At 42.5% G+C, this 23937-nt stretch overlaps 1 protein-coding gene across 7 annotated transcripts in view; it reads right to left on the bottom strand.

Annotated features, from left to right (window-relative positions):
* STX8 (syntaxin 8) overlaps positions 1–23937 on the bottom strand; it is a 152813-nt gene that overhangs the window by 51417 nt on the left and 77459 nt on the right. The window contains exon 8 of one of the 7 annotated variants that reach the window (XM_084838366.1): positions 671–18720. The exons of the other annotated variants lie outside the window; for them this stretch is intronic. Coding sequence (XP_084694492.1) covers positions 18710–18720 — 11 coding nt within the window. The 3' untranslated portion in view covers positions 671–18709. Of the gene's footprint in view, positions 1–670; positions 18721–23937 lie in introns of those variants that run through there. 7 annotated transcript variants of the gene reach the window in all.

Raw genomic sequence — 23937 nt, 5'->3', positions numbered from 1 at the left:
TTTTATTAATGACATGGAGGAGGAGGTGCAGGGAATGCTGATCATATTTGCAGATGACACAAAATTGGCCGGGATAGCTAATATATTGGAAGACAGAATCAAAATTCAAAGTGATCTTGATAGACTGGAGTGCTGGGCAGAAAATAACAGAATGAATGTAATAGGGATAAATGCCAAGTTCTGCACCTAAGAAAAAGAAACCAAATGCACAGTTACAAGATGGGGGATATGTGGCTCAACAACACTACAAGCGAGAAGGATCTTGGAATTGTAGATCACAAGCTGAATATGAGCCAATAATGTGATGTGGCTGCAAAAAAGGTAAATGCTATTTTGGGCTGCATTAATACAAGCACAGCTTCCAAATCCCAGGAAGTACTAGTTCCCCTCTGCTCAGCACTGGTTAGGCCTCATCTGGAGTACTGTGTCACTGGGCATGTTTAGCCTTGAGAAGAGAAGACTGAGGGGAGATAGGATAGCGTTCTTCAAGTACTTGAAAGGTTGTCACAGAGAGGAAGGCCAGGATCTCTTCTCGATCATCCCAGAGTGCAGGACACGGAATAATGGGCTCAAGTTACAGGAAGCCAGATTCCGGCTGAACATCAGGAAAAACGTCCTGACTGTTAGAGCAATGTGACAATGGAACCAATTCCCTAGGGAGGTGGTGGGCTCTCCCACACTGGAGGCGTTCAAGACGAGGCTGGACAGCCATCTGTCAGGGATGCTCTGACCTAGATTCCTGCACTGAGCAGGGGGTTGGACTCGATGGCCTTGTAGGCCCCTTCCAACTCTACTATTCTAAAATTCTCTGGAAATATTGCCATCTTCATATGCAACATATGAACTGGCATGTAGACTTTGCAACAAAAGAAAAAGTCCCGACTGATGTCATTATCTCAGCGCAACAAGAGGAAGAATACTTTGGGAGAAATACACTGGCCGAATTTTTTGAAAAATAAGCAGTTAATGCAAAAAAGGCTATAGCAGGGTAGAAGGGTGTCTTTAAAAGATTAGATCCTTATGGGCCTTCTGGTCCCTGGAACACTTTTGCATTCTTGATCACAACACGACAATGGAAGTGATTTCTCTTAATGCACTCTGTGTTATTGGAATACTAAAAATATCCCCCAGGACTGGTGCTGCTCTGTTCTATTTTACCAAGACACATCTTCATCCTAATACGTTGCATTTCAAAGACAGCAATAAACATTTCAGCATGGGCTGCCCAGTCTCCAGGCTCATATTCTCTATTTCCATCATAGCCCTGTTATCATAAATGAAAAACTCTTAGCCCCACTGCCATCATAAATCACCTTCTGAAAAACGAAGCATGAAAAATTCCAGCTGCAGGTTTTCTTTTTGAATGAGAATTTAGAAATGGGAACAAAGGCAAGTAAGGCTGTATCTGCGACTCTGGGCAGCACATACCCACAAAAGGCACCTCTTAGGACATTAGCTTTCATTTCAAGAAGTGGCTACAGAGAACACTGATAAAACATGAATACTGTATGTCCTGTTTGTTTTTTAATTTGCAAAAACAGTAACAAGAAGAAAATGAAACAAAACAAAACAAAACAAAGAGGGGGACCACAAAAGCAGGGGGGAGAAAAAGGGCATATCCATATGCAATAATCACTTAGCTCACCCTTGATATAATAAAAGAAAAAGAGGGGAAAAGAAGGATTTAACACTTCCATTTCAAATATTTATGTTACTATAAACAGTGCATTTAGGTAAATAAGCATCCATACAAAACTGACAACTGTAGGAGAAACATTTAAATGTAGCAAGAGCAGTAAAATCTTCAGTCCACTGAATGATAGGTGGTGGGTGAATAATATGTGTATGTCCTAAACAAGGCTAGACACCTTGTGGCCCTCCAGATGTTTTGCCCTACAACTGCCATGATTCCTCACCAATTGGCTAGGCTCATTAAGGCTGATGGGAGTTGTAGGCCAAAACATTTGGAAGGCCACACGTTTCCCACCCCTGTCCTAAAAGGTCAGAAATACACCAGTTTACAAATACTATCCCCTGCCAATATTCTGTGTTTTACATCTCATAATTTGGAACATTGTCCCTTGATCTGTAACACTGCAGTTTGCAATATCAGAGTTTCTGATGGTCCCAGCTGTCAAGAAAACTAAGGTAGTTAGAGGGAGGTTGGGACAATTGTGAACAGCTTCCAGAACACCATGTCAGAACAATGGATTGGTACATCATGCCTCCATACAGGGGTCTACCTTTGACTTTTTGGCATGCAGATAAGATTTCAGTAGTGTACACATTATTGCGGATAATGTGAATGACTGACTGTATGTAAAAAGACTTATGTGGTTGATTAATGCACACATCCAACGGAAAAGGAAATGTTGATTAACAGATGAAGTATCAGTTCTACTACCAGAACTAGCACAATAGGTTTGTGCTTGTTTTGACAATAAGCGGTCACTCTTCAGGAGAAGAACTGTAAGGCATTATAGCAAACAAAAGATCACATCATCTCAGTATCATATACCCTTCCTTCCCGCTCCTGTGACTCCCGGTGAACCTTCTCTGCTACCCCCACCCCCACCCCCTGCCAAAGTTTCTGTATTCCAGATCAAAGTCTGACTCTATCAACAGCAATATGAGGTGAATGCAAGAGGGACAGTGCAACCATCATCCCTGGTTGCCAAGTATTAATTTCCCTTTCAATAAGAACCAAGCAGGCTGGGATGCAATTTTTCCCAGAGCACATAAGTGAGGTTTGCTGAGGTATCCAAACTGATTTGTTTCAGACAACATTCCTTCACTTTTCATTTCATCAGGGCTGAAAGAATGCACAGATCATGCCAACTTGGCTTCAAGGGTCATGGAACTGAATGTAGCCAATATGAGCTCGCGCCTTATCTTTATTAAGTTTTAATTGCATTAGGAGTTGTTGGTATTTTGTTTTTATACCATAAAACCAAGGCCAACGAAAATGGAGCCCTTTTCTCTCCCCTTCTCAATTCACAGTACTGCTATGATTTCACACCTCTCTAACTCATTTTACAGGTAAATGACTTTAGTTTGATTAAGACAAAATATATGTGACTTCATTTCCTAAGTCTGCAGCTCCCAAAGGCAACCACCAATGCATGACCAACTTGCCAAAGTGAAGCCCAACCGGCACCTTCTGCTGCACTGTCTTCAGTGCTCTCTGCTGAAAGTTTGGCAACACACCCACAAGCCTCCTTTAACCTGCTAATGGACATCAATCCGCCCTTAAGCAATCACTGACCCAATGGTCTACAAATGCTAAAACAATGCAATTAGGAGACACCTGGAACTCCAACAGAGGGAGCAATTTTATCAGAATGAATGTGATACAAATGATACACCACGTCATTTCGTTACGTTATTTCAATTGCCTAACAGCTTGTAACAGCTGTTACAAGTCTACTGTCAGAATTGCTTCACATTCATATTTCACACCTGAGCAGGCTTTGTTGTTGTTCAGTCGTTCAGTCGTGTCCGACTCTTCGTGACCCCATGGACCATAGCACGCCAGGCCTTCCTGTCCTGCACTCTCTCCCGGAGCGTGCTCAAGTTCATATTCATTGCATCGGTGATGCTATCTAGCCATCTCATCCTCTGCCGTCCCCTTCTCCTTTTGCCTTCAGTCTTTCCCAGCATCAGGGTCTTTTCCAGAGAGTTTTCTCTTTACATTAGGTGGCCAAAATATTTGAGCTTCAGCTTCAGTATCTGTCCTTCCAGTGAGCAGTCAGGGTTGATTTCCTTTAGGATGGACTGATTTGACCTCCTTGCAGTCCAGGGGACTCATAAGAGTCTTCTCCAGCACCACAGTTCGAAAGCATCAATTCTTCGGCGCTCAGCCTTCCTTATAGTCCAGCTCCCACAGCCATACATTACTACTGGGAAAACCATAGTTTTGATTAGACGGACCTTTGTCAGTAAGGTGATGTCTCTGCTTCTTACTATGCTGTCTAGGTTGGCCATAGCTTTCCTCCCAAGGAGCAAGCGTCTTTTAATTTCATGGCTACAGTCACCGTCTGCGGTGATCTTGGAGCCCAAGAAAGTTAAATCTGTCACTGCTTCCATTTCTTCCCCTTCTATATGCCAGGAAGTGATAGGGCCAGATGCCATGATCTTCGTTTTTTTAATGTTGAGTTTCAAACCAGCTTTTGCACTCTCCTCTTTCACCCTCAACAAGAGGCTCTTGAGATCCTCTTCGCTTTCTGCCATTAGGGTGGTATCGTCTGCATATCGGAGGTTGTTGATAATTCTCCCAGCAATCTTAATTCCGACCTGTGATTCATCCAACCCGGCATTTCTCATGATGTACTCTGCATATAAGTTAAATAAGCAGGGTGACAATATGCAGCCTTGTCGTACTCCTTTCCCAATTTTGAACCGCAGCAAGCAAGTTTCTTCTGGCTCTCAAGATGTTTCTTGAGAGTAGAAAGTCAGCTGGCTATATTCTCAGTCTTGGCTGGCCAAGTGATCATCCTGCCTTCCATTCCCTCCCTGTGTGACTTACTCAGTAAGTGTAACCCAAATGGTTGAGGCAACATGGGGGAACAAGGCAGCCCTTGAAGGTGTAAATCCAAATCCAGCCCAATAGTCCAATTAAAGTAATGTTTATTAAAGTAAATATAAATACAGGATAGTGAAGGAAAGCAGTGAATATGCGCAATAAAATGTAAAAACAAAACCTAAATATCCAAAGGCTGGACAACCTTCAGTCTATGCTGCATAAGCTATCAGAGTAAATAGACTTATTATCAGGGTCCCTGTAGCAATCAATGAAGGGTCTCAGGTCAGTCAAAGATGGAAAAAGAGGGACAATTCAAAATGCACATTATGTCATGATTTAGGCTGTTTCATCAGGGTGATTCTGATTGACAGCAACAACTCAACCAACCTATGGCTACAGCTTCATATATGTAGGATGGGCCCAAGAAAAGGGCAACCAGTACCAGAGGTTTAGCTTAGGAGAACTGGCAAATACCTTTTCTGCCAGGCTGCTTTGAACCAGTTTGCACGTAAACATAATTGTGTGTTGATTTGGTGGAAAATTGTGGTTTAATTTAGAGGCCCATCAGAGGCACTGTATTTCTAATACTTCTGCTCTAATACAACTGAGGATGCCACACATGCTCTGTATTTTTCTCCATTAGATGGTTTTGCATACAGTTTCTTTTGCTAATCCCTCTGCTCCAATATATTCTAAAATATATTTTAAAAACTTTTTTCAAGTGGCTTCAGGTCCACAAAGGTTACCCTTACCAGGCTATTGAATACTCAAGTGTGCCACCAGGTAACTCTGAAAGATCAGATGTCTCCTATTTAAACCTAAGGTGGGGAAGAAGTATGAACTCATCAAGGGTTCAATTATTTCCTGGGGTTTGAATCAAAAAGGGCTTTTAAAAATCACACTACATGTATCCATAAGCTCACCAATGCAAGTGTTTCTGTGTTATCACCCAACAACTGTTTTGTGAACAGCCACTGTAAATAAAGTAATGATCACTATCTGCACTTCCTGGATTTTAATTCCCTCTGACCTCACTGTTTACAATTCACCACCACCACCACCACCACTGCCATGTGTATATATATCTGCAAGTTTCAGGTAAATATAATGTACATGTAACATATGTGTATCTGTATCTTACACAAGTGTGTATATATAATCTGTAAATTACACTCATCTGATGAAGTGGGCTGTAGTCTGCAAAAGCTTATGCCATACTAAATATGTTAGATTTTAAGGTGCCACAAGACTGCAGTTTTCAGTAATTGTTTGGTTCATCCACCCTGGAGATCCAAGAGATTCCCACTTTTGAGGATCGATCAGTATTCCCTCTTAAGGTGACAAGGGTTCAGAGTATTGCAGAGGCAAAAAAGACAGGACATGAGGCTTCAAAAGGTATCTGACAACACAGTATCTGCTGTGCTGGGTTTCAAATCACTCGCCAAAGTCAGCACGCCAACAAAAAGGAGATAGTTTTACAGACAAGTGAAGCACTGAAGAAATCCTCCGAGTGCATCTGACACTAGATAATGGTCCACTGAAGATGCTGAAGGATTGTTTATAATTCAGTCAATATGGATCCTGACAGTATCATTTCAACTGAGATGATACTAGGAGTTAGTTGAGGTGTCTTCTATGGGCAAAAATTAACTTAAACCAGATGTTGAAATTCTGCTGAAACAGCAGTTCAGAAATAATTTAGAGAGAAGCAGCTCACATTTGCAAAATGAGAAAAGAGTTTTTTCCCCAAGAAGAACATCAGATTTTTAACTCTAAAATGGGAATACAAAATCTACAGTCCAAGCATCAGTTTCACTTCTAAAATATAGCTCAGAATGAACCTCATACTGCTTTAGCCAGGCATGTGGTAGACATAAAAGTGATGATTAATAAATGATAATGCTCTCTAAAGGCTGGCATCAACCAAGATCTGGCCTGGCCTCTGATTTCTAGCACCTCCTTTTCTGCCCTGAACTTGTTGTCCTTCCCTGGTGGCTCAGCCCTGTTAGAGGCAGATTTTCTCTAGTCCTCCCCTAGAAGGTACACTCACAGGCAGCAGCTATTCCCTGGCCTCTCATTCAAATCACAACTGAGAAGTGTCAGAGGACCCACGTCCTATCTGCCAGTGGCCATACTAGATTCCTGAGACTTCAAAAAGCCACACTCCAGAAGAACTGATACACACAAAGACTGCTTTTTCTTCTTGTCTTCTATCTATCTTCTGGGCCCTCTACACCAAGGGTGCAGAAAAACAGGGGCCCAGTTACCAGGGGCCCTGTCACAGAGAAAATTGGTGTTGGCTACTGACACCTGGGTTGTTGAAGAGGGCAAGGTTTATCCCCCCCCCCAAATGTGTGGGAGACTTGGCCAACCCCTCCTCTGTAAATAAAATAAATAGTCCTTCAACACAGCCACTCATTGGAGGAAAGGCTAACAAACGAAAGGTTATGATTTCCAGGTATGCTTTAGCCCTAGCATTCTTCAGTGAAGAATGACCTCAGAGAAAGGGCGATGTGGAGACCAGATTACACACCCAAGTCTCAGATCTCCTTCCAAGATATCTCCTAGAAAATGGTAAAAAAAGCGCGAACCAGCTACATGCCAGTACTACATTGCCGCAAAGGCATTTGGGATACAGGGAGGGAATGGGAGAAGGAGGAGGGGAAACAAACTACTCAGGGGTTGAGAAAACAAACTATTGTTTGTTTGAACATCTGCCAGACAAACCCTGGTTACGGCAACAAACCAGGGGTTAATTGAACCATGGGTTACCGTTTTGTGTGAATCAGGCCATTTTGTTTCAGCCTAACTTGCCTGAGAGCTGTATTAAGGATAAAATACATAGAAGAAGAAGAAGAATGTATGCTACCCTAAGCTCCTTGGAGATGAACAGTGGGATAAAAGTTTAATGTAATGAACTCTCTTGGGCTTTGTCTTTGGGGGCATGTATGTATGTATGTATATGCAATGAATATGAACTTGAGCACGCTCCGGGAGAGAGCGCAGGACAGGAAGGCCTGGCGTGCTATGGTCCATGGGGGTCACGAAGAGTCGGACACGACTGAACAACAACAACAACAATGTATGTATATATGTATGTGTGCAACTATGGTTAGCCTACATATACACAGAATGGTTTTGTGCTCAGTGAGTTGAGGTTTGGTACAAGATAATCATTACCATGTACAAGTCACTCCGTTTGACTGTATACTGATAATTCTCTACAGTCGTTATACCAATGTTCGAGCAGTTAGACAAAAAGTATCTCTCCATTAATTTGCTCTTCTTACAAGTCAAGAGCAAATCCTAATGTACTACATTCTTCCTGCAAATCCATTGGGCCTTGGAATATGGAAGACATATTTTCCCCAGACCAGATAACAGTTATTAACATTTTGGCTCATAGGGAAACCCATTACTGCACTTAAATGAAGAATGCTTTTCAAGCTCTCTTCCTCACTTAACCTACCAGTGAACATGGGAAACCATTAGTTCAAGCTGCCACAATTAACTCTCAGCTTCCCCTTCAAAGGCTCACAGAGACTGGAGCTACTTATCATGCAAACAGCCTATGAGCCTCATTCTCCTTGTGAGGCAATAGGAAGGGAAAACTACTGAGTTAAGTAGATTATTGGAGAAGGAGTCACACACAGCTGCCCTATGAGATGATTAGACCCTGGGAAATGCATACTCCAAATCCCTCCTCCAAATCCTGGCAGTGAACATTCATCAAACGCATTTGGATAATCTGCAATCAAGAACCTTTACAGAAGCTTCCAATACCCCTCTACCAATGGAATGGCAGGTGGAAAGGAACATCAGTTTAATTTTGCAATATGAAAGCTTCAGCACTAGCTACAGTGCAACTGCAAAGATAGCGTTCTTTACAATGTGGCTGCTGCATCTTTTTCTAAAAATATACACAGAAATCACCACAGTAATATGCAATACATTTCCAGCATCCCAAAAAGGGAAACCCCCTTTGCACATAAGCCGTGTCCATCTGTGTTAATCTCTTGCGAACACTGAGCTTTTATCAGGGCATATAACTCAAGGGAGCAGTCCACCTTCTCCCACACAGCCCCACTGCCACTCCTTTAACTGAGGCCTACAATGTTGTGTGGCTTTGAGTGTCACTACTGTTATACTTAAGATTGGCTGCTACTAAAAAAGGGGCCTGTTTTGGTGGCAGCACCCTTTTTGTGGAACTCTCTCCTAATGGAGCCTCACAAGACCTGCCATGTTGGAGTTTTTAGGAAATCAGTTAAGACCTGTCTCTACTACCATCTGAGTATGAGGGAATAGCTAAATGTCCTTTACCAGGCTCTTGGCTTGATTTCTCGTTTCTTCAGTTGTCTGTACGTTATTTTAATGATTTTGTAATTCTGGTTGTAAAAGTTGTTATATATTATGGTTTGTATAACATAAATAAGCTCCTAGAAGGCCAACAAGTGGGATACAAGTTTAGAAGGGAATAAATACAATGCAATGTATTGCCCTTGAGCAACTCTGCTCCCCCCACTGCTCCAACAAACTCATGAACAAATTCACAAGCCTAAAAAGACATTTTCTGGTTCAGTGGGGAATATAGCTGCAGAAGAAATGGTGTGATAAAAAAATTATGCATGCATGAAAATCACTTTGCTAGATCATGCCCGTTAAAGGGGGGGAATACTGGCAAGAATGGCTACTTTGCAGCAACATTCCAGCTTAGCCTTATCAAGACTCTCCCCAATTGTAATGCCTGATTTTCCCAGTTCTTTCCCACTTTTGTCATTTTTTACAGTCCCAGGGAAAACACTGCCTTTGTCTATCAAATTCTGAAACAGAGCACATGAGGTCCCACCACCCACCACTGCAGCCTAGACACACACAGACACACACTTTCCTCTCTGGAGTGTTAACATGTACAAGATTTAACTGCATTTGAGTAACTGATTAATTTCTTTACAAAGAAGGAAAAATGAGGCACAGTACGTGAAAACAGTCTGCTACTTGTGTGTTATTCATCATAACTCTTTTACAGGAAAAGAGTTTGATATAATAAAAAAAAGTTTATTCATGAGAAAGCAGATATGAGCGGAAAGTGTTAAAGACACTGAGAGGAAACCTAAACAAACAATCCTAGGCAACTTCTTCAGTGCTTCTTTGCAAACAATTGCATCATCTCTCCCCTCAGCTGCTGAGGACAAGCACCGAAATGAATCTAGAAGGGCAGGCTTGTCCAACCAAACAACAAAAGAAGGCCCACAAGGCTTAAAGAAGCAGATCACAGAGTTTCATAAAAGAGTCACAAAAATGCAAATCATTTAAAAAACAATTTATATTGCAGTTTCCATAGAATCCATTCCTCATTCATTCATACCCAGTTATTACTCTTCCCATTCTGCAAATAGGGAAAGTAGACCTAGAGGGAGTAACTTGCCCAAGGTCTCCCAGCATCCAACACTTAATCCACTGAACCACCCTGCTGACTGATGTTGAACGATTGTTTATAATTCCGTCAATGTGGATCCTATAAGGCAGCTTCCTAACGAGTTGCTGAACACTCAAGCGTATGATGGGAAAAGCACAGTGAGATGTAAGCAACTATACCTTCGTTGGGAAGCTGCTATTATAGAATCAACATTTCGGCTCTTTCCAATTGATAACTCACTATGCTGTTGCTTATATAACCCATACAGACCTCTCTGCACGTAGGATGGAAGTCTCAGCAGAGTCAGGGGAAACCTGAGGTTTGCAGGGAAAAACAAACGATGCATGTGTGTGCTGGAGATGGGGGGGAGGTGGGCACTAAGGCTGTTAAACTGCTGTCTAGCTCACCCACCTTCCTCTTGTTTTCCCTACTTGGCAAGGAGGTGGCCCAGCACTGGGAGTGAGGAACAGAAGGTGGTGGTGGTGGTGTGTGTGTGTGTGTGTGTGTGTGTGTGCGTGCGCGCATATAGCGGTGAGGGGTAGGGAGTGAGAAAAGCAGCAAAGATGGCAGAGGGGCAGTTTGGGGGTGAAGTGTCTGAGGGGATGGAGTAGGATGGAGACACACGCACACAGAGAAATGCAAAGATGCATCAACACCAATGGATGAAGTAACTGGACTGCTACACCTCTGCCACCCTCACTTCCTTTCTCATGCCCTACCCCTCACTCCACACACACAACCTGCTACTGCTTTCCATTCTTGGATGGACTCCTCACCTAAACAGGAAGCACTCTGAAGCCACGATCAGGCCAGCTGACAGACAATCATGATCTGTGGCTTCAAACGTTCTTGACAGCCACCTCCGCCCCCCTGAGAAGGGAGAGTTTTCTCACTCTGGGCAGCCACCTCGCTTAAGAGAAGCTTTGAAGACTACACAAACAGACACAGGAACACACACCACTTTGTTGCAGGGCGCAACTTGTATCAAACTAGTATAATGTAAGAGAAGTAATATTGTGGATTTGAGTTCTGTACTTAAAACTCTTCAGATACCTGAACCATTTCTCTACAAACCATACAATAACTGAGGAGAGAATACAGACAGGGATATTCCCCTGTGAATTCAGCAAGAAGCTCTAAGCCACAAGTCATTATTAGCTACCTACAAAATTTCAGGGATTTTGCTTGGGCGCTCATCCTTAGTAATCAGAGGTCTGACTATCTCTCTCCAAATTCTGGAAGCTCTATCAAAATATGACTCATTGTGGAAACTGCACGGTGGAAAATGCAGTCTCTGAATTCATCTCACAAACACATCTCATATTAGAATCCAAACTATCATTCATTAATAAGGGACTCTGCCTAACCCAGTGGTCTTCTACTAACCCAGCAAATGGCTCTTAGTTCCAGAATACATCTGTGATTTTATCACTGAATGTACGGATAATTTTCTCTTTTCTGTGTGCTCAAGTGTCAGCAAAGAGAACTAAGGGCAACTGCAGCTCAGCGATAGTGAGAAAATTTAGAAAATTTCCCCCTAAAATTCTATTTTTAATACTGCTATGATAGAGAAAAAATCCTCAAAACAAATGCCTCTGCTAAACACCTGCCTTTCTTTATAAAAAGAGATACATGTGGTACAAGGCTTCCCTTCAAGATCTTAACACAGAGGTGGGCAACAAGAAGTACCTTCCATATTAAAGTCCCCCATCTGTTAAGACTTAACACATGTGGGACTTTAATACTGAAGGTAAGTCTTGAGATACCTGTAACCTAGCCATTCAGCGTTTTATAAACAACCACTAAGACTATGAATTGTGCTTGAAAACAAGCACTGGAACTTCTAAGTGTTTTAGAAGGCATGGAAGTCTCAGAGATCTCGTCATACAAGGGCACTAGTCAGGAGAGCTTTGCATAAGCTAAAAATTTCCTGACATGCTTATAAGCAGCCGCACACAGAACATATTAAAATTATTGAATGCTTAGATTATTAAAGCATGAACAATGATGACCCTGCCCCTCTCTGTTAAGGTCTTTACTCTCCAGAAAGAGTTGCAACTAAAGTATCAGGGTAACTGAAAATGCACCCTTATCTACCACTGCTATCTGGTAATCCAAGAAAACTCCCAGGCTAGGTATCCCATCTTTTAAAAGTAAGCATGCATGTTCACATCCTTTGGTTTCTAGTTAGTTTATTCCAATGGTAGGCAACCAGAAGTGCCTCCAGATGTTTTGCACTACAGCTCCCAGAAGCCCGAGCCAGTATGGCCAATGTTCAGGAATTATGGGATTTGTAGCACAAAACATCTGCAGAGCACCAGGTTGCCTACACTCGGTTTAGTCACTCTCATCCAATCCATAACAGCTTCTATATTCTGGTTCTGGACCTGGGACCCATCTACCAAGAAGTCTGAAGCACTGAGAAACCAAATATGGCCACTATGTGCATGAACTATGTGCATGAACTCTTATGCAGATGAGCAGATAGGACTTCAATTATAACTTAATACCATAACCAGATGTGTAGGCTTTTGCTGCAAACTGGAGATCCCACCCATACTACATACAAATCCCAGCTCATTAATGGACTCGTTGAAAAGTTTTGGGCAATTCTCTCTCTCCCTCTCTCTCTCAGTGCCAGGGTTCCTCCCCTAGAAAACTAAACAATGATGACTGATTTCATTACAATTATGTATTGAAAACGCTATATTAAAATGACAGCAACATTTAAATTTCACTGATTCCTATACAAGCCAATACCTGCAAGAATTAATATCTGGGTATGAAATTCAAGGTATTTCCCCTCTCACAGAAATGGACACACAGAGTGTTGACTCCTTGAGGAAAAGTGTTTGCCCTTTGTAGTTTACCCTCTAACCCTAAATAATCAGCCTGTGGCAAGTGTTACAAAACCTCTTCTACCTCCCACTGGCTTTTTGTTTATACAAATACACACACCAACATAAAGGTTGGTTATTCCCCAGTTCCTAAGAAAGACTCCCTCTGACTACTCTCGCTTTCTCTTGGGGATGTGGGCTCACTTCTCTAAACAAGAGGATGACCTCCAGCAACGTGGGGCTTGCACTTGCTACTGTCTTCAGTTTGGCAACCTAACACAAAGGCAGGAGCCCTGTATATACAATTTGGGGTCCGAGCCCCCTATTCACAAAACGGGTTCCCCAAGAGACAAAGCCTGCAAGATGCTTAATTAAGTCTAAGTGAAAGACAGCCTAACTGTATCCCACTCACATCTTCAGAGTACCTTCGTTCTGGACTTCAACACCCCCGTAACACTGCCTATCAAGCATGCATGGCATTCACAGCCAGCAACAAACAATTTTTTTCTCTTTTAGAAATATAGAAAGCCTAGCCTTCAGCAGTGCCTCTTCAGCCTGCTCTCATTTTGTTGCTGATTTTAGACATGTCTCTGGTTTGTAAAACAGGAAACAAAGGGACTTCTTGTGTGTTAGAAGCCCTCCAGAGGGTCTGCATTTCATTTCTCCCTCTCCAGGCAGTGTCTGGAGAGCTCTTTAGCCCATTTCGTCTCATTAACATTTCCATGAGGGATCAAAGAATATATTAAAAAATATCTAAGTATTAAGTACAATTCCTGCTAGGAAAGCAGAATACATAGATACGTTTAAGAAACCTGTCCAAATTCCTTTCCCTGACCCGTTTCTTTATTAGATAATTGTCTCTTCATAAAAACCAGCTTTTCTTTCAATTGAACTGCCTTTTTACAAATCCTGTGAAAATCTTGATAAATACATTCCATTGAACACTCCCCCCCAAAACCAGCAAACAATTTCTGTTTTCCGAGCTTTGCTGTGATAATGTCCCTTGCAAACAGAAACCAATTATTCTCTGGCAGTAAGTCACCAGCAGTATGAATTGCTGTAATTTTGCCCCCTTTAGCAGCTGCTCAGGGTGGGCTGAGAGGTGGCCGTGGTAATGAAGCAAAGATGAATACTAAAGAAGCACTGAGGCATGGCATCCTGCGGAGCAGCACTGCTTAATTTTTCTTAAAGTACTTTCTTGCTCCAGGAAGCAAATCAGTGAGATTTACGTGTCAGGAATGGAGCTTTCTACTGTATATTTGCATTCACAAACCCAAGGAGAATACGAATTTCTATGCACCTGACTAGCTTGTAAAAAAGTTTCACCTTATGTTTTAAAAGTGCTAATACACCACCCCCTTCCTCTCTGTCATTCTTTGCTTTCTCGTCAGAAATGCCCAGCAACATCCACCAGACAAAGACACTGCAAAGAAAGTGTATGGAAAAAAGAGAGAGGGGGAAAATTAGAGAAAACAAAACAAAAAGACGTGCGGAGGAATTCCTTTTTCACTGATCTGTGGAATACATTAATATCCTAAACTGCTGGCACAGACTCGAATGCTCAGACGGGTGACAATACAGGCAATGACTCTGAGTCTGGGATCTTCAAATAAACCTCCCCTGCTGTCATGGCCACCGGGAAGGAGACCGAGGGCAATATTAGCTGACCTTCATTTCGTTGTTTCACCAGACCTAACTGCTGGACCTTTGTTTGCCTGTTACTAGGAGTTCCTCTTTCAAAAATGTCAGCATTTCCTAGACAACAGAAGAGCCAGTTTATTAGGTAAATAAACCCATCCAAAAGCAGTCTCTCCTACTTTATAATGAAAATCCATGAAGAGCAGAGACAAGGAGCAAATCTTGCCTCAAAATGAAGAAAGAAAAAGACAGCATTGAAGCATATTTTAAAAGAAATCTGTGAATAGTCAAGTATTACATTAGGCCATCAAGGAATAAGATCAGCCATAATGAAAACTTCAATAGGTAACTATGACAAACCCCTATATTCTGATGTAGCTCAACAGTGCCTCCTAGGTTTGGTAAGTTGGCACCATGCTGGGATTCCTGAATAAGTTTATCTCACTTTCTTGTTCTCCACTATGCATCCAAAAACTTAAGCTCTTTTTTATAATAGGCTAACTGGTTCAAACCAGCTGGGTCTTTTGAGATGTAAGTTTAGGGTCATTAGGAAGGTGGGTCCAGCCACTAAGTGATTTGCTGGTTAAACCACTGACATCAGAAATTGAACGTATTGCATGATGGGACAAAACAATCAGTTTTTGCTAAAGGGCCAGCTTTTACTGAGTTTAGATTCCCATAAAAGTAAGAGTTTGGTCACTCCCCATGAGGCTTCCATATATCATCTAATCGGAGGCCAAGATGCTCTCTCTCTATCTTCTCTGCCATGAACTCTGCATATGCTCTGGAACCCAAGACTCTGTTCAAGTAGGTAGCATGTAGCTAAACAAGTTAGACTGACTTTTTGTTTTATTTGTGTGTGTGAGAGAGAGAGAGTGAGTGAGAGAGAGAATTTCCCTTCCCTTGCCCCCACCCCCAAATAAACTCCTTCTTTATATTTGGACATTTGGTTGCATTGCCTTATAAGGGAATTCCTCACTAAAAAATTCTCCCCTTGTGAAGGGTCACATGCTTGTGTTCATAGGATTTTTATAATGTTTTGTTACATTCTGTGTGTCTGGGCAGTGGGCAAGAATTCCAAAGCACCTTTCTTTTTATTTTTGCCTAGGGCTGGGCTAATCTGAGAGGTCCTTTGCAATAGGGCTCAGAAACTCCTGAAGCAGCTGGACAGACTAGCATGTGTCAGGAGATTCATCCTGACTGATTGCAGCCTATCAGTAATCTGGGGGCGGGGGGGGGCAAGGACACCCTTGTAAAAAAAGGGGTCCACCAGTAAAGAAAGTCATCTCCTCCATTTTCATGCAATCTATGAAGCAGCATAGCGGTCATGTGGACCATTACTTATGGGCTTGTCAAATATCATATACAACAATGTAATAAACACACAGACCTGGTAAGCATATGTCCCCTATTTCCAAACACCGCTGCCCTATGAAATCTACAGGATATTACAGATTCACTGGGCCACTTGAATTTGGAATTCTGAGTTGGCAAAATTTTGCAGTTATCTTTGTCTAGTGGAAGTTGATGGACATTTAGTCCATTCTTTCTTCTTTATGAGCACTAAAAAGTAGAATATACAATCGAGAGCAGCAACAAAGCAGTAAAAGCCACCATAAAACACATCTCCAAATGCTTTCCCCAAATCTGTCTTCCTGTTTCTTCAAAAAGTGGCTCAAGACTGAGCCCCAAATCACAGCTCCAGTAGAGTCAGATGTAAAATAATTGTGATAAGCAATGTGAGTCCCTCCCCTCCACCAGACAGACAAGCTCTAAAGCAGTGGGGGGCAACATCTTTTGGTCCGAGGGCTGGATTGAATCTTGGACCGAGCCCGGAGGGCTGGATGACATCAAGAGGGTGGGGACCCATCCTGAAGCCCTATCCCCTCCCATGACACCATGAGCATCCTCCTGCCCACTTTTTTGTTCAGAGAGGGGCATGGAGCACTGTGCCTCTCTCCACACAGAAAGCAATTTATCTGGCACTTGCCAGAGCCAGCTCCTACAAGTCCCAGCTGAGTTGAGAGTCTCCTCCCTGAACTTCCCGAGCTGGGTGCGAGCAGGCAGGAAGAGGCTCAGCTGGAGCATCCCCTGTTATCTCCAATCTCGGGTCGGTTATAACAGAGGGATTCCCTCTTGTTATCTCCAACCAGAGATTAGAGATTCTTCTCCCAAGGCCAGGGGATGGGGCCCGGGGAGGATGCCCAACTCTCTGGAGACAAGATTGGGCAATCATGTGGCCCAAATTAGGCCTGCGGGCTGGAGATCACCCTCCCCTGCTCTAAAGTGTGAAACAGCTCCTCAATACAAATGACTGATTGCATAGAGACCCAGTTTAAATTATTGTTCTACAGTTTTATCACAGTTGAGAAACACAAACCTGGCCTATGCACTATCAGGCACTCATACGGAGGGCTTAGTTCACATCATATGCTGTCTGCATGGGTTGTGAGGAGGGTTGTGCTGCTCCTCCACAATGCTATTTTGATGCCACCTCCACCTAAACATTTTTTACTGGAGCTGAGCCAACTGGACCTCCTAGCTTCATTTCTGATACAAAAGCAAAGAACTGCACAGAGGGAGGGGGAATGGAAGAGTTTTACCATTTTCAAACATAAGGTGAAGCAAAAACAATCCAAATCTTGTAAAAACTTTAAAGAAACGGTAAAAAGTATTTTAGGGCAAATGTAGAAGTGACAGGAAAGTAAATGTAAATGCTTTTCATAAAGAGAAGGTTTAAATAAAAATGTGCAAGAAGAATGAACAGCACATCAACTATATAGCTCCATTCTGAAGTGGACGAGATGTGTGGATGATTGCATCTAGCACACTGACACTGAGAAGAGGTTCTTGTTTATGTAAGAACCACCATTCATTGGCAGCAAAATATTGTTCAGCAAAAGATACCATGGAGCAAAACTCAACAAGAGTGAAGGGGGGTATCTGAAAAGCATTCTCTCATACCTTCTTGGGGGCCTGAGTGCTTCATATTCACAAGAAGGTGTATCAATGAGGCTAGTTTTGGGAGCAACAGTGTAACCGGGTGCTGGCTATTAGCCAGCTTCATGCATCCTTGTAAGTGTTCCTTTTTTCTGACTGCTTGATGGTGAGGGCCTGAACTTATCATATCAGTGCACAGAGTAGTCTATTGGATATATGCTGCATATGCTGTTTCAGCCTTATATGGCCAAGAAATCCTAAAGCAGCCTTCCCCAACCTTTTCTTTACTCTTTCTTTTTAATAATTTGTATACCGCTCCATATCTAAAACAGATTTCAGAGCGATGAACACAAAAGATAAAACAGTAAAAGAATAAAAAGATTAAAACACCACCTCAAAATCATGCTTAAAAAAAAAACAAAAACTGGCACCCCTGTGTATTTTGGACTACAACTCCCAGCGTTCCATGCCACTGGCCAGTTGAAGTCCAAAACATCTGGAGGGTGCCAGGTTGGGGAAGGCTGTCCTAAAGAATCTGCCTGAACCTCTTCACCTTTTTGAATGATATGCTATGGAGTCTCCACTGTGGCTGCCTGTGTGCATCTCAAGGCTGCCCTTATGGTGGGAAGGGTCTACTGGATATGCACCTTGTTTCCGCCATCCTTCAGTTCTGCATACTATCTTTGTGCTCCCCAACCTCTATTTCTGGAATGCCCATCCTTCTGGTAAAGGAAATGACGGAGGCTTCATTTCCTTTTGAAGAACACATTCATAACTAAGCAGAGAGGAGCCAGGGACATACATAATTTCCATTCAGCTCCCACAAACTCAAGCAAAGTAAGTTACGATTTCAACAAAAGTTCAGCATAATGGTTGTGGTTTGTATTTTTTTAAAAGCAAAGTTTGACCCATCACCTAAACCACAATACACCCTCCCCGCCACGACCTATAGACAGTGATAGAAAATAACAAGCAGTCTTCAAATTTTGATTATTGCATTTCAACACCATTTCCAGAAATATCAAGCAGTGATTTAACTCCTTGACGTGTATCCTTGGAAACCAAGCTATAAGCAGCTGCCCCTGGATATGTCACACAATGCCAGGGTTTCCCTCTTTGTATTCAAATATAACTAATTACTTGGCCTTTGAAATGATAGATGGTTGTGGGGACTCGCAGCCCTCCAATGGCAAAGCCAGACTGCAGGGGCTAGCAACAGCTGCGCCATATCCCCCACGAGGTGAGAGCAGGCACCGGCCAGGCTCTGTTTGAACAGCTGCATATGCAAATGTAATTAAGTAGGTGTTGCTGGCCTTTTCTGCTCATCCGTTCCTTCTAGGCACACTAGGCTCCCCTTTACCCATTTCCTAGAGAAAAAGAAAAAGTATTTTCTCACTAGATGTGCCAAATCTACAGAGTTTGAATAAAGAGTAAAACAGAGGATATGATTAAGGTATCTAGACTCTTAATCAGCAGATCCAAATTCCGGTCCCAAACGGTCTAATTCAGAGTGATTCACTCTAAATTTTAGGTGTCAGCTTTTGGAAGCAAGGTGAGAAAATATTAACTGAGCCTGGGCCTTCTTTTTGTTTGGGGGAACGCTTTGGGAGGATTTTACTGTGAAAACTATTTATTTCTGAATGCTTTCATCACCATGGACCTCTGCCAAATGACAAATAAGTTGTTCTGTGATTGAAGCGTAGGGACTGAATTTCAGAGATACAGGTTAATGATAGCTATGCCGTCTGTTTGGGTGACCTTGGCACATCAAGTCACTTTCCCTTTATTCTACCAGGAGAAGAGAATGGCACAAGGAGAAAGGCAACTGATGGTGGTGGAGAAGGGTGAGCTTATTAGTATCTGTGATGCTCTTGACAGCTATTTGGAAGAAAGAAATGGTGTTGTCCTGCATGTATTTGCTGCCGCTTAGGGTCCTGTAGTCTGTGAATCATAGCACACTGGGCAAAATTATCTGATCTAGGAAACTTATTAACACACCACAGGAGGCGTACACCTCAAAAAGCACAAACAGTTTGACAGGCTGAAGGGATGATACATTCATGCAGAAGTCCTGAACCCTGAAGTATATGGCAGTTCAGTAGTTACAGTGCCTCAACAATTACAGACCTTAAAACTTGTAGGCAAGTTCTCTCTGTGTCTTGAGGCCAAACTAGACATGACATTGATTGCATTTATAAATACAATCAATAGGCAAGGGTTTTTTGTTATGTAAATAGCAGCTGTGGGAAAGCCAAAGCAGCCCCAGGACCTTGGGGGATGGGGAGGGGAAATATAACTCTATCGCGCTCTGTCATGTTCCTGACCAAAACTGCCTCCCTGAAGCTGCTATGTGCATTTCAAGGGAAATTTTGCTGCTATGGCACCAAAATGTAACAAAACGCATGCACATCTAGTTTGGCTCTCAGCTCCATTTGTGCTGAAGTAATCAAAACATTCCCCCTTATTCTCACTAGGGGGAAGTACTACACCTGTGTGCCCCTTTCCAATCCTGGTCCCACAGTTTGTGAGTGTCAAGTGGTGCACCATCAACATGTGAACTGGCACAAAACATTTTCAAGAATAACTTAATGGAATAAGATGTGCCTACATTGCAAGCAGAATGTTAGCAACACCACGGAAAGTGATCCAGAATATCCAGACAGCTAAACACAGGGAACATGAAAAGAGGTAAAAGGGAAAAATTGGAACAGCTCATAAACCAGGAAAAAAGTTATTTTGGGAAGGCCATCTTTTGGTTCAGAACCAAGGCAATTGTCCGTGCAGTTTTTGGAAGGAACACTGGCATAATCTTCTGGCAAACAAGTCACAGGAAAGATTGACTTCATGTCACACTAGGCTAAGCTCTCCACTATACTAAAAATAAAATGGAGATTTGCTCATCAAAACAAGTCTACTTTAGATGAACAAACCTGAAGATGTGCAGTCCTGAATTTATCAAGCCAATTAACTTTCTGGGAAAAACAGCCACAGAATATAGGACATGCACCAGCATAATGAATAAGGCAAAAGCCTGTGGAAACCATTACTTTCTAGAGACATTCTTTTAGAATTAAATTTGGATTAAATGAATCTGCTGCAAACCTTTTACAAAAACATGCAACTTTGGGAGAGTACCTTAACAATTAACTTCCCTGTGACAGGTTATTACAGTGAAGCACATATTGATTAAGGAGACAAAAATTAAAGACATGTTTTTTGTTCTCCTCCAAAGACCCTGTCAAAACTAAAAGTGAAGCAAAATCTCACCCATTTCCCCAATGGTGATTTCCTAAGGCTACTGAGCTGCAATGCCACCTTGTGGAATAGGAAAAAAGTGATTTTGACATAGCTATGTGTTACCTCGTCCATGCATACACATTACCAATGTAATGGAAGAACTGGGACTGTGATGAGAGCAAGCAAGGTGGGCAATGTTGCCTTGAATCATATTTGTAAATCTTGGATGTAGAATACCTTTGTTATTGGGCTGTAACATGTCATAGAATCAAATTATTAGGTAAATGAATCAATCCTAAAGTAGCTGTCCTTTGCTTTATGATGGGGAAAAATATCACCACCTACACTATCCTTCAGTCCATCCTAGATACTGGCACAAATCCTTGCGTCCAGATTTAGAGCTCAACTACACAGATTTCATAAATGTTTAGTATTCAATTACTACTATGGCCAGGCCTAAGCTGTTGATGCTAATACCGTGGCCACAAATTATATGCTTTCTCCAACAGTAAGATGGTGGTGGTGGTGATTTATAGCTCCATCTACAGCCAGGTCTGGGCATGCAATGTTTTCCATCATCATTCCCACCTCCCCTGCAGAGCCTTCAACATATGTCACCACATCCTTTAAAAAAGAATCTTATCTTCATTGAGCTGATTCGCATGATCAAACAGCTCACTGAGGTTTTGAATATTCAACACCTGGCCATGACTGGTCATGTCGTGCGAACCCAGGGACCATGGGTGACGCGAGGATTAAACAACCCTCATATAACCCATGGTCTGTTGCTGGGTTAATGTTGGGTGTATTAATTTTTACTTACTGTCAGCCATCTGAGAGGCTTGTTGTCAGGTAGAAAGGTGGGATATAAATACTTTAAGTATGGAAACAAAATATTTTTCTCTCTAAATATAGATTAAATAGTTTGACTTAATTTCCTCCCTCCTTTTAACTTTAAAACCATGCTTGATATTTGTTTCTGGAGCAGAAACAGAGGTTCAAGATTATGTGGTAAATTAACTGCACTGGTTAGAATGTTGGACTGGGGCTTGGAGATCTGGGTTCCAGTCTCCTCTCAGTCATGAAGCTCACTGGATGACTTTGGGCCAATCTGGATGGACCAACAGTCCAGCTCATTGTAAGGCAGCTTCCTATGTACACCAGTCCTGGCCCGAGTGTATATGATTTTCCTCCACTGCGACCACTGGGAAGGAAATAGTCAAAGAAAAAAAAAACTGAAAAGGGAGAAACAAAAAGAAATGTCTCTCTTCTTTCCTGCCAGCATGAGCCTGGCAGGGCTTTGGATAAGGCAGTTCCTCTGCCTTTGGATATCCCCCACCCCAGTCCCCAGCAGGATTGCTCTGCCTTTTTGAAACATAAAACAGTTGTCAAGGAGCATTCAGTGGGATTTCATTAGCAAGATCACATATCATCCTGATTTGCAGTTAACCAGTGTATTATATGAAAATGAAATGGTATCCTATACATATCACCTGAAGAAAGAAAAGACATTTGAAGCATGTGTTTACAAGGCTTAACTAGCAGCATATGCTTTGCCATGTTTGTCATTACAGAAAGTATAACAGTAGAAACACAAATTGGAACATAGGTGGCCTCCACATAAGTGAACCATCTGTGTGGGGGAAAAGAATCACCAAATGAAATAACTGCTATAAAGAACTTTCTCTCTCTGTATGAGAGTACTGTTTTTACTTCATAGAATCATAGAATAGTAGGGTTGGAAGGGGCCTACAAGGCCATCGAGTCCAACCCCCTCCTCAATGCAGGAATCCAAGTCAGAGCATCTCTGACAGATGGCTGTCCAGCCTCATCTTGAATGCCTCCAGCATGGGAGAGCCCACCACCTCCCTAGGGAATTGGTTCCATTGTCGTATTGCCCTAACAGTCAGGAACTTTTCCCTGATGTTCAGCTGGAATCTAGCTTCCTCTAACTTGAGCCCATTATTCCGTGTCCTGCACTCTGGGATGATCAAGAAGAGATGCTGGCCTTCCTCTGTGTGACAACCTTTCAAGTACTTGATCATCTCTCCCCTCAGTCTTCTCTTCTCAAGGCTAAACATGCCCAGTTCTTTCAGTCTCTCCTCATAGGGCTTGGTTTCCAGTCCCCTGATCATCTTTGTTGCCCTCCTCTGAACCCTCTCCAGTTTGTCTGCATCCTTCTTAAAATGTGGTGCCCAGAACTGGACACAGTACTCCAGATGAGGCCTAACCAGTACTGAGTAGAGGGGAACTAGTACTTCTTGGGATTTGGTAGCTATGTTTGTATTAATGCAGCCCAAACAGCATTTGCCTTTTTTGCAGCCACAGCATGTTGTTCGCTCATATTCAGCTTGTGATCGACAACAATTCCAAGATCCTTCTCGCTTGTAGTGTGGTTGAGCCACGTATCCCCCATCTTGTAATTGTGCATTTGGTTTCTTTTTCCTAGGTGCAGAACTTGGCATTTATCCCTATGAAATGTCATTCTGTTGTTTTCTGCCCAGCGCTCCAGTCTATCCAGATCACTTTGAATTTTGTTTCTGTCTTCCAAAGTATTAGCTATCCTGCCTAATTTTGTATCATCTGCAAATTTGATCAGCATTCCCTGCACCTCCTCCTCCATGTCATTAATAAAAATGTGGAAGAGCACTGGGCCCAGGACTGAGCCCTACGGTACCCCGCTCATTACCTCTCCCCAGTTTAAGAAGATCCCATTGATAAGCACTCTTTGAGTCCGATTCTGTAGCCAACTGTGGATCCACCTGATTGTTGTTTCATCTAGCCCACTTTGAGTTACTTTGCTCATCGGGATATCATGGGGCACTTGGTCGAAAGCTTTGCTGAAGTCAAGGTGTATTATGTCTACAGCATTCCCACAATCCACAAGGGAGGTCCCAGAGTGCAGGACACGGAATAATGGGCTCAAGTTACAGGAAGCCAGATTCCGGCTGAACATCAGGAAAAACGTCCTGACTGGTAGAGCAATATGACAATGGAACCAATGACCTAGGGACGTGGTGGGCTCTCCCACACTGAAGGCATTCAAGACGAGGCTGGACAGCCATCTGTCAGCAATGCTCTGACTTGGATTCCTGTACTGAGCAAGGGGTTGGACTCGATGGCCTTGTAGACCCCTTCCAACCCAACTATTCTATGATTCTATGATGTTACTTGATCAAAAAATGAGATCAGATTAGTCTGGCAGGATTTGTTCTTGACAAATCCATGTTGGCTTCAAGTAATCACTGCATTGCTTTCAAGGTGCTTATAGATGGATTGCTTTATCATCTGCTCCAGAATTTTCCCAGGGATTCATGTCAGACAGGTCTGTAGTACCCAGGTTCCTC

This window comes from Heloderma suspectum, chromosome 2, assembly GCF_057233095.1.
Source record: "Heloderma suspectum isolate Gila_16-S chromosome 2, 16-S_ref, whole genome shotgun sequence".
Lineage (NCBI taxonomy): Eukaryota > Metazoa > Chordata > Lepidosauria > Squamata > Helodermatidae > Heloderma > Heloderma suspectum.
The sequence above is the reverse complement of the archived record's forward strand: the minus strand, read 5'-3'. Positions and strand labels throughout refer to the sequence as shown.